The sequence below is a fragment of the Periophthalmus magnuspinnatus genome, chromosome 7, assembly GCF_009829125.3.
Source record: "Periophthalmus magnuspinnatus isolate fPerMag1 chromosome 7, fPerMag1.2.pri, whole genome shotgun sequence".
Lineage (NCBI taxonomy): Eukaryota > Metazoa > Chordata > Actinopteri > Gobiiformes > Gobiidae > Periophthalmus > Periophthalmus magnuspinnatus.
Window position 1 is genome coordinate 16,196,641 of NC_047132.1, and position 12,045 is coordinate 16,208,685.

Below are 12,045 nucleotides of genomic sequence, written 5' to 3' on the forward strand. Positions count from 1 at the left end.
TTATGAAATTTATAATCAACTTACTAAGAGTTCCATAAAACATGCAAAGACACTGAATATATAATAATGACTGAAAAATGTAGTGAAATTAACAATAAAAGTACAAAAACTGGTTAACAAGGTAAAGTAACATTTATTGAGTATCACTGTTCTTTTATTTATTTATTATCTACACAGCAGTGGTTTGTTCTGTAGTCTCCCACTGCCTCCTACAGGTCACTCAGGGGTATGGCATTATAGGGGCTTGGTCTTTTCTTTTGCAGAGTTTGAAGCACTCATCTCGAACAGAACGCTTCTTGCACAGTACTACGACCAGCAATAAGACGCCAACGGTCAGAAAAGGGAACAACGTGAACTGTGGAGACACAACGGGCATAAATGACTTTGATATGGTTATACACAATTATACCCACTACTACTTTAGTTTCTTATGCAGAGTTGGATAGAATAGCCACAAATTATACTCAAGTAAGAGTAATGTTACTTTAAAATAGTATTACTCAAGTACAAAGTAGTGTAGAGTAGAGCAAAAAGTATTTGGGAAAAGAACTACTCTAAGCTACTAAGAAGAACATCTGCTTGAAAAGACAAAACATTAAATGCGGTATTTTCAAAGGATAGAGACAAAAATAACAAAATCTACATTATAACTGAAGGAGTGGTGCAAGAAACACAAATGTTCAAAATGTTCAAATCATTTACTTTGGTCCATATGAAGCTTTTGTCACTTGTAGACTTACAGTGGGAAGAGTAATCAAAATGTTTACTCAAGTAAGAGTACTACACAGATAATTAAATACAAATATTACACAAAATTGATTCATGTGAGCTTTAAGTCATCATAATGTTCTTACTGCATCAAAAACAGACCTGGAGTTGTGTTTTGTTTCATTCAAATATTGATAACATTTTGTGGTCAGATATTTTTTTTCTAGTTCTCGAAACTGATCCATGGTTCACTTTTAAGAGGATGGAGATGAGAGATGAAGGCTTTAAATATTTTTCATATTTGAATAAAGGAAATGCAGAAAAAAAAGTTGTATGGTTAAAAATACAGTAATAATACAGTAACTTTTTGTGTAAATTATAGGATAACTTCAATAATAATTAAAAGGTCCTATTTTATATATTTTTTTTCATGATTTTGCACAGTAGCAAAGGCGAGACACAGTAGGTGAATAAAAAAAATAAAAAATAAAAAAAATCTTAAATTGAGAGTTATCAATTTGAAACTTCTTCTGTAGTTTACCTATACAAATGTAAGAAAAAATGTATTACACGTTTTCCATCATGCAATGTTTTCATATAAAAATAAGGCCAACATTTCCCATATGTGGGGGAGCCAGGTTTTAAATGTCTTGCTTCATTTTGTTGACATATCTATTTTATAGATAATAAAAAATATACAGAGTGAATTTTGAATATCTTATTTAGTGTTTGAGCAAACCAAAACTTCACAGAAAAATTGCCTAAAAATTTTAATTTTGCTTCCTTTTTTGTTAAAACTTCCAGTCAGGCTCGAAATTAGATATACATAAAAAATAATTATAATAATAATAATTCAAATCCCTTCTGTGCAATTTGTCAGAATCTTTTTAAGTACAGGATTGTAAAGTTTGGTGTATGCAGGTGCTACTTTATATGTGACCGTTATGTCCCTATGGGGAGAAATGCATCTCGAGCAAATGGCCTTTGAAGCTACAATATCACATGTAACTCTTTGGATGCAAGGTGATTGTTTTGTTGTTTCCACATGAAAGCTTCTATGCCAACAGACCAAACTAACCAAAAAGAAAACAAAACACATTTTTAAGTTTTGCCTGTAGTGTCTCCTCTTGAAAACAAAAGAAAAAAAAATCTCTATGAGTTTCAGAATGATGTACAATTAGGACCGCTCCCATAGCAATTAAAACACAATATCCTATGTTTTAGATGATGAAAAGTCCTCAAAATGTTGCCTGTAACAGGGAGCTGAAATCCACGAAGAATAAAACACTGTAACAACTTACAGACAATAAGGCATCATGGGTATTGTTAAAGAGGGGGTCCCGGCCTCTCTCACATTTGTCCACAGAGCGATGCATGTCCAGGTTAATGACACCAGGGTGCAGCACTCGCACTCCCCAGTAGATTCTCTTCACTCTGCGAAAGCCAGCATCCTGCACATCACAGCGGTATGTGCCTGCAGTGAGACACACGACACACAATTAGGACCAAACCATGAGACTGAAGAGGGGGTATTAGGCAAAAAGGACTTTTGGGAACATTCTACTATATTATAATGTTCTCCCCTCCTCAATAACATGAACATTAAGATGTTTTTATATGATATGCATGTTTTGAGTAATCTAGTTGTGCAATCTCTCCTTTGAACCCTCCATATGCTTAACTGTAACATTCTGTCCAATGCTCAGCCCACAAGCCCATTTCACCCACACAAACGCATGATAGAAAACGATACACTACAACCTGACAAACCTGTGCAGTACGTTCATTAGTGAAATGTGATACCGCTCCAAAGGGAGAGTGACTTAGCTTGGAGAGCAAGGGGAGGGGAGACTCACAATGTCAAAAATAAAACTTATAAAACATGTTAATATGTTGTTGTTTTTTAGCAAATCTAATCCTGTCAAAGGCAAAATTGGATACTTTGGTGTCACAATTGCTATTTAATAATCTGGTGATAAACATTTATACTCATATACTCACAACCTGCACCTGTTTTTAATATTTTAGATGTACTTATTTGCTTAGTTGTTTTTTTTGTTTGTATTTTTCTGTATTGGAACAGGTCCATGAGAAGGAAAAGTCTGAGTGCTCTCATTGGGCTAAATACTAAACTACTACTACATGTGCAGAGCTGATACCTGCATGTTTCTCTTGTACAGGGTCAAGAAGTACATGGTCCAGCTCAGGAGACTGCCATTGGGTGAACAGGGAGTCGTCAGAGGTGATGACTCCTCGAGCGTACCGCCATGAAACCCTGTAACACAAACATGGTGAATGGTCACATTTTTACATAGCGCTTTTCCAACTTCAATGCACTCAAAGCTCTAAAGTAAACTGTCTTGTCCAAGGACACGTTCTGTCTGTGGAAGCTGGAATCACACCACCAACCTTCAGTTCAGTGGACAAACATTCTGTACACTGAGCTACTCTTGCTCCATCACACTATATTCTGTGTTATCACTATTTATGTATTTTTCTTCAGGCTATCTCAGACCTGTCCATGGGTAAAGAATGATGAAAAATGAGCATCCTTGATGCAGCGATTAACAATTTAAAACAAAATATATTATATAATTTGGATGCTATGCTAATGTTGGTAATGTGCACACAGCACTGTCAATGAAAGCAAAAATAAATAAATAAATAACGGTTAACAAATTAACATTTGAGATTTGTAAAGGGCCTATATTAGATTATTTTCTGGTCTATGTTATAATGGTGTTTTCCCACCACAAACCGACCTGGAGTTGTGTTTTGTTTCATTCACATGTTTAACACATAAACCCTGCATATTTAGGCTGGGTTCTTCTCTGAAATGGAAAACACTCTTGTTATGATGGTAATATAGCAAGTGCTCTCTACTGAACTAAAGGTAAAAGTAGCTGTTAACTTGAATGATACCACTTCATGACATCACAGGGTGGAACAAAGCATTTTGAGTACTGGAGATGTAAACAGACTAATTATAAAACATTACTCAAACATGTATGAATGAAACGAAACACAATGCCAGGTATGTTTTTGATGAGGTAGTAGCATCATGACATGACTTAAAGCTCACAAGAGTTAATTTTGCATAATATAGGACCTTTAAAGGTTTTATGTGTAATTTAATACCCCAAAAGGCCATGATACATCTATAGATATATAACAGATTTATAAGTAATGATATATATTTTACTTTTTTAATCAATCTATATCTGTACTGATGACTGACACCTTTACTGTCCATTGTGACTGCCCCTTTAAACCAGGCGGCTAAGGCTAGGTTTCATTCGAGAATTGCCTCCTGTCTAAACTTTTCACACTAACGCCTTCTGTGTAGGTGGTAAACACTGATTTTATGCTGAAAGTACCGCGTAAAGCTTTGTTGTTTATCGCGGAAACTTGATCTCTCAGACGCACTGAAACTTTAGCGGAGGATTTTTCAAAGACAGGACTTTATCACTTTATGGACCAATGTATTAACAGTGTCCAGGTTCCTAAACAACCTTAACTGGATCCACATGACGGCTGATTTGAGCACTTTCCTAGTTTATATTACTCGATTGAGTCTTTACTGTAATATGCAGTTCATAGTTTTTTCCGACTTGACTGGAACGCACACCCAATGTTAAACACAGAGATGATGTAATTCCAAAATCTGAGTTCGGACCTGTGGGGACAACTGGAATGCAACAATAGTATAATATTAACGCAATGGCCATTTTAGAATACATTTGAGTTATCTTTCACACTTGTACACACCTACTATGTGACATTTTTTGCCAATGAGCTGACTCTGTGACCCTGCAGTCAAAGGGGTCGTCCCATGTCTCTCATATATACTTTTCGATATTGCTTTGGCTAAATCAGCTCTATGGGTGTAAGTTACTACCTACTTGCCTGTTACATATCAGTCCTTAATTCATCATGTACTGACCTCCAGGAGTAAGGACCCATCTCTTTCGTGACCTCCTCCACACAGTCGATGTGCAACCTCTGTCCCACAACCACTGTCAGGGTCCGGAGCCCGCACTGCCACGAATCCAAACACTGCACCTTACGCACCCTGCACTCCTGTGTCACCTTTGAAGTACAATTTTAAAACATTAAAGGAAGTGTATGTAAAATGTAGTTAATTTAAATTCCATAAACATGACCTAGTTGTGTTCCCAGATAAGAGGTTCAGATCAAATAAAGCTTTTACAGCAAAGTTAATACTGATTTATTTGTAATTACAAAAATGGTGGGCATGATGGCTTTGTTGTTGTTTATAACTGGGTCTTTTGGTTCTCAAAATGATAAGAGAGATGTAAACAGACCTGTACTAAAGGGTTACTCAAACATGTGTCAATGAAACATGATTGTAGTTACTTTTTCAAAAACAGTAAGATCACAGATGACAATAACATCCAAACATCTTCATCTGCATTCAGAAATTCACCACATACAGAAAAGAACATGTGTCCTCTGCTGCACTGTTGATGAGGTAGAGATTAGCTTCAAAGTTTTGATGCACCTTACTCACTATACGTTACGTTAGACTTATGAGCTATCATGGTAACAATGTAAGAAAACAATGTGACACGTGACTTACCTCTGGCCCTGTAGTCCCTTGAGTATTTTCCTCAATGGCTGCTTTAGTGTCCTTCAACAAACACAGAGTCTGTGATCTCATACCCAGCCCACAGGTGGCGCTGCAGGGTGAGCTGTCTGTTATCACCTCCAGTGGAACATCTCCCCCGTCTTGCGAGTGCACCCAAGGCAAAGACAGAGTGAAAAACACCCACACGATATTGATACAAAACTTCCACATCATTTTGATCGAAAGATTAGCTTCAGTTTAGTTTCGCCGTTGCTGTGACGACAAGACATTTAAAAAATATACAACCAATGAGAATAATCGCCATGGTAACATAGTAAGTGACATCCAGTTCCAGCAGCCATGTTCTGACTGTAAAAATCCTCTGTTTTCCACATTCAGAGGATATAATTTTAGATAAGTTAGTTAAGTTAGTTAGTTAAGTTACTATGGCAACAATAATAACGCTTCATCGCTTTGGAGCTTTAGTTTCCCTCACAAGTGCATATAACAGGTCACAGTATTATTCACAACATCATAAGGCCGATATATAAGGTTTTACTAAAAATGTTACCTAATTTTGTGTAGCTTTTTAATTCTGGAGACGTTTATCATCTTACTTCCTGGTTGGACATACGTAGAAGTCATTCCAAATCTGTTACCTAGCAACCATAATGTTAACAAAGGCCAAATGTGTATAAATTACAGCAGATATAAAGCATGGCATTTAAGATTTTGTGACGTACTTTGAAAATAAACCTACGATTTGATATATGACTTGTTTTTAATCTCATTTTAATTGATTAAGGATAAGAATGGGTCTTGTAATCAGATCAAAACACAGACTCATTCAGCAGGTTTACAACATAGTCACAGATATGATCATATAATACAGGGAGTGCATCGCAAATATGAAAATAACATGCAAATCCGCTCTCATTTGACTGTTGACGGAGCATGCACTAGTTTACATCCGCAAAGCCAATCACGCTGAATAAACCTACCTTTAATCTTACAGTTCAGTGTTTATGTCTTTGCCTTCTTTTGAGGTTGTGTCCTCCTGTGACTCTGGCCCCAGAGTGTCCCCCTTTGTCCAGCTCATCCTGCAGCTGTTCACACTGAAACACCAATCATCACATATTCTAGAGATACCACTGGTTTTAAGTTTAAAGTGCACATGACAGGTTGTCATGTTTTTCTAACTATTACATGGTTTAGAGGGATAATAGAGGGGAAATTTTATAATTGTAGTGGAATTTTGGCAAAAAGAACAGAAAGGGACAGTACCGAACTGGATTAAGGGGAAGAAACAAACATGGATGCCTAAAAGTTTGGACTTTCCTGGAGTTACAGCCTGGTTTTGATTTGTACAGGTCGTGTTTGGTTAAAACTAATGCATCAGGATTAAATGTTTAGATGGTGATAAACGTGGGAAAAAAACACGTGTCCTGTGTCTCACAGCGGTAGATTTAACTTCACTGGAGCAGGACACCATAGTGGTGAGTAAAATTGATGGAGTTATAGTGTGTCGCTCACGTTTATGTGCTGGACACAGACCTGCATAAACACCCCAGTCGCTGCTTGGTGTGATGATGCAGAAGAGATTGTGATAAACAACCGTGGTGAAGTTTTGGATGTTGGATATTCGCTTCTGTAACAACACTGTGAAATAATCCAACAAGAACACAATTAAGAAAAAAAAAAAACAAAAAAAAAACTAATGAAAAGAATGTATAGTACACATCTATTTTATGAAACATTTTATTTTATTTTATTTTATTTTTTTTAATTAATTAATTAATTAATTAATTAATTAATTAATGTGTTTTTATAAAGCTTCAAAGGCAGGTGACCTAGGGACCCCAAACCCAGTTATTATAGCAGTCCTAGTCCCTAGGTTCGACACACATTTTGTTTTCCATAATTAACCCTTTTTGGGGGTTTTCAGGAATTTTCCCCTTTGAAACTCAGTGATTTTGTTCAATACTTATAAGGCAGGTGACCTAACAAGCGACTGCAGCTGCTGTCTGTGTTTCTCTATCGTGAAATCTAGAGCAGATTATAGCCAATAGAACAGGTCTGCTTAGGCAAAAAATAGCTGAACATGTCTTCACTGTCTCTGTGGGCTGGTCAGGTCAAACTGAGACTTTATGGGGAAAAAAACAAAAACAAAGTCTAGAATCACTGCCAGTCTGAGCCAGTCTTCCCTTGGCTGCGTGGCTTTGTCATGATGTCTGCACATTCCAATCCGCTGAACTAGGCGGGCAAGTGAAACGAGCCTGGTGACTTCCTGCAGCACTTTGCTTACAGTTCAGGCATAAGGCCAGTGACCTAGGAACCCTAAGCCAAGCTATTCAAGTAGTTCTAGTCCCCCGGGATCACGCACAGCTTTTGGTTTCTAGAATGGGATATATAGTTTTTGGGGGGTTTTTTTTCGTAACAAATCAGTGATTTTTTTTTTAAGAGTTAACCTATAGGGTGACCAGATGGGAATCAAATGTGGGACCGCACCTCTGTTTACCTGACAATGAGGGAGATCTTGTAGGAAAACATATATTTATATATGCATACATATATATTTTATTGCTTCTTCACTCAACATTTGAACAAGATTCCTGCATTCTGTCAGATTTTGACAAATATTTTTGCTCAAATCCAGGAAGCAAAGCAATAAAAACTATTCTTTTTTTTGTAACTTAAATTTTTATTCATTTTTACAAAAAAAAAATCAATCAATATGTGAACACAAAACATAGAACACAAAACACAAAACGTGCCTGGGAGCACCTACTAGTCACTTTGCTTGAATAACATCCATTTTCCCCATTTTTTGTTCATTTGTGGCTCCTGTAGTCTCAGTCTGTGTGTAAGTTTTTCCATCATAAATATGTCCTCAATCATCGTTGTCCATTGTTCCTTTGTTGGTGGTACATTCGTCCCCCATTTCCTCGTTATACATTTTTTGGCTGCAATCAACATCACTTTTACAAGGTATTTATCACATTCAGTAATACTGTCATCCCGAAAGTTACATAAGTACAGAATTTCTGGTTTCCATAATATTGTGTATCCCAGGACTTCACTTATCACTTTACACACATTTTTCCAAAATTCCAACAGTTTGGAGCATTTCCAAAATATGTGTGAATGGTCAACATTCATTTTCCCACATTCTCTCCAACATTTTTGAGGTATCTGTAATTGTTTACTTTTCAGCTGAGGTGTAAGAAAGAATCTAATCAAATTTTTCCAGGCAAACTCCCTCCAGGCCAGAGAGCTGGTAGTTGTTTGGTGTGTCCTCCACATATTTAGCCAATCTTCATCCCCAATTTCTATATTGAACTCTTTCTCCCATTTGGATTTTACTTTTTGGGTTGTATGCTTATCTTCACTTAAGATGGCTTCATATATTACTGAGATTATTCTAATATTGCTATCCCTATAAGCTTTAGTCATTATTTGGATCACGTTGCTCTCCTCCCTGGAGGGTTCTGCCTGTATTTCCTTCTTATAATATTCCCTCATCTGTAGATAGTGAAAAAAGTCATATTTTGTAAGTTGGTATTTTTGTGCCAAACCTTGGAAACTCTCCAGCTTCCCATTATTTTCCAAAGCACACCAAGCTGTAATCCCTTTAATTGTCCAATTTTTAAAAGTTTGATCAAATTTAGCTGGCTTGAATTTATCGTCGTATGCTATCCATTTCAATTTTTTTGCATGATTTTGAATTTTACTTGTCCGAAGATATCTAAACCAAATTTCAAATGTGTGTTTCGTTATCTGGTCAAGCTGGCTTTTATTTTTTTCATATGCATCTTTATCTCCGAGGAGGTGTTGAATAGGCATTTTCAAGTTTCCAATTTCTATATCTTTCCATTTACCACTATAATATGGATTACACCAGCAATAGATGTATTTCAATTGTGCTGCTTGATAATATACCTTCATCTTTGGTAGTGCCATCCCTCCTTTCTCTTTGGGAAGCTGGAGAGTTCCGTACTTCACCCTGGGTCTCTTACTCTCCCATATAAACCTTGATATTATTCTGTCCCATGTTGTAAATTGAATTTGGGTAACTTCTACTGGTAATGCTTGAAATAGAAACAAGAACTTGGGTAAGATATTCATTTTTACAATTTCGATCCTGGAACTGAGATCTAATGTTAATGTAGTCCATCTTTCAATATCTTTTTGTACATTCTCTTGAACTTGCTTATAATTTTTATTATTAATGTTGGAAATATCTTTGGTCAGAATTATTCCCAAGTATTTTATTGACTCCATGTTCCAGTTTAATTTGTAGGATTTTTTAATATCTTGAGAGGGTGTGAAGTTGAATTTTAAAAGCTGTGTCTTTGAAATATTTATTTTATATCCAGATAAATGCTCAAATGTTTCCAAAAGTTTCAGAAATTTAGGTAAGGATGTATTAGGGTCTTCCAGGTATGCAATTACATTAACCCGCGAAAAGTCCAATCTTATGTTCTACTCCATTTATCTTGACTCGTTTAATTTCTTGATTTTGTCGTACTGCCTGTGCTAGAGGTTCGATAAAGATTGCAAAGAGCGTGGGCGAGAGGCTACATCCCTGTCTAGTTGATCTTTGTAAAATAATTTTATCTGTAAGATTCCCATTTAATTTTATTCTAGCAGTTGGCTGCTTGTATAATGTTTTGATGATTTGTATAGATTTTTCATTAAAGCCCATTTTTTCTAATACTTGGTACAAAAATTTCCAATCCACGGAGTCAAACGCTTTTTCAGCGTCAATACTTAACAAAACCGTACTTCTCTTTTCCCTCTGTGCCCTTTCAATTATATGTAGAGTTTTCCTAATATTATCATGCGTCTGACGTTGATTGATAAAACCTGTCTGATCTTCATCGATTAAGTCTGATATGAATGTCTTAAGTCTTTTAGAAATTATCGAAGTGTATATTTTATAATCAATATTCAGTACAGAAATTGGTCTATAGTTAGCACAGCATTCCTTATTTTTCCCTGGTTTAGGAATTACTGATATTATTGCTTCTGACCAGGATGCTGGCATTTTATTTTCTTTTAGAGTCCAGTTTAGGGATTTACATAGAATTGTTACTAATTCAGTCTTAAATATCTTGTACCATTTGGCTGGGAAACCATCGTTACCTGGAGATTTGCCATTTTTTAACAAGTTTATGGCTTTCAAAATTTCCTCCTTCGTTATAGGAGCTGTTAAAGTGTTGTTTTGATCAGTACCAATTGATGGGAGGTCATTAGCTTAGCATAGCCCGGATCTGTTTCTCTCGCGTCGTCCTCCGTCTCCTCGTGGTCCCTCTCTTCATTCTCAGCGACCTCTGACATGCTTTTTTGTTTTTTACGGCTTTTCCGCGATCCCTTTCCACTCATTCTACGTTTCCATTTATTTAATTTCAGTTTTCGAGTTTTTGTGGAGTTCTAGTTCACCGACTTTGCAGAGCTCTTTTCTATGCGACTGTTCAGTCCGGCCTCTTGGAGGAAGTCAATAAAAACTATTCTTAAATATAACATTGAACTGGACAGGCTGCCATTTGTGCAGTTTGAGTCTGTGCATTGTCAGTGTTTTCACAATAAGGCCCGTTCTGCAGTTGGTAAAAGTTTATTCTGGCAGGGTCATGGGAAGTCTTCCGTTGTCATATAAGCAGCTCCTTAACACGTTGCGGGAACTTTTCTAAGCTTCAGAATCACTTATGAATAAACAATAGTTGACAGCACTACAGGGCCCTCTAAAACAGTGGCCCCCAACCTTTTTATCACCGCGGACCGGCCAACGCTTGAAAATTTTACCGTGGACCAGGTTTTTTTTTTTTTTTACTGATTTTGCTAATTTGTAACCCCTTAGCATTCTGGGTCATTTTGGTGGAATTGCCTTTGTTCTGACCTCTCCAAATTAAAATAATCACACTATTGAACCCTCAGTAGTAAATGCACAACTTTGGGGTCTTTGTAAAGGTAACACCCTATAGTTTTACCCACAGGTGTCAGAATCACTGCAAGTTTGTCTGCTGAGCATTTATACACTTTGGAACACACATAAAAACGCAAAACTGCTGCGTAAAATTACACAATACGCGCGCGTAATTTTACGCGCAGATCTTTATATCCAGTCTCGTCTTTTCACGCGCGCAGCAAACTCCGTCTGTTTACAGTAAACCACTGCATGTCACGCATCAGCGTGTTCCGCAGTTCATGGGCTTTAAGAGGAAAACATCACTAAATGTGTGTAATGTAACAGCTTGATTCTACAAGGGGGAGAGTGGGGCGTACCCTTTCAGTCATCTGTAGCTCTCATTCACTGTCTGCGGCTCCAGTAACCCACAGCCCCCACCTTATTGGCCAACTTTGGTGTCAATCACAAGCTAACACGTTTGTTTTGCGCTGAGGAACAAAGTTGGCGCTGTCAGGAGTTTATTATGCCTGAAACTGACAAAAGAAATGCAGAGAAGTGACGGAACAGATTTCACTTTCCTGCAGCAGATTGGACATGGAGGCTCTAACTTCCTTTGTGGACATAATTTCTTGACTGGATTATATTCTCTGGACCTTTACGGAACGAATGAGACCAACTTTGTGTGAATATGTTGATGTTTGACAGAACCAGAGCGCTCAAAGGTAAGTGAAGTCCAAATCCACATTTCTGACTTCTCTGTAAAAACGGTAGAAACGTCAGCACTGTGGTGATTCGAGGTGTAAATGGTTTACATATTCTGAAAGATGAATGCCGTAGCTTTGAT

General features: G+C 37.0%; 1 protein-coding gene across 1 annotated transcript; it reads right to left on the bottom strand.

The window, feature by feature from the left end:
* Positions 1-220: 220 nt before the first annotated feature.
* Positions 221-5,530, bottom strand: tmem81 (transmembrane protein 81). Its single transcript, XM_033968832.1, has 5 exons — positions 5,309-5,530; positions 4,652-4,797; positions 2,868-2,983; positions 2,010-2,182; positions 221-355 (listed from the first exon to the last, which is right to left on the bottom strand). The coding sequence occupies exons 1-5, from the start codon at positions 5,528-5,530 to the stop codon at positions 221-223; spliced, it is 792 nt and encodes a 263-aa protein (XP_033824723.1).
* Between the last annotated feature and the right edge of the window lie 6,515 nt (positions 5,531-12,045).

Bases quoted from the DNA above. Each gene is read 5' to 3' on its own strand.
- tmem81 (XM_033968832.1), bottom strand. From the start codon at position 5,530: ATGATGTGGAAGTTTTGTATCAATATCGTGTGGGTGTTTTTCACTCTG. The intron at 2,984-4,651 runs GTCAGTACATGA...TTTGTGTTACAG, and splicing joins ATGGGTCCTTACTCCTGGAG to GGTTTCATGGCGGTACGCTC. The intron at 2,183-2,867 runs GTATCAGCTCTG...GTCTCACTGCAG, and splicing joins TGTACAAGAGAAACATGCAG to GCACATACCGCTGTGATGTG.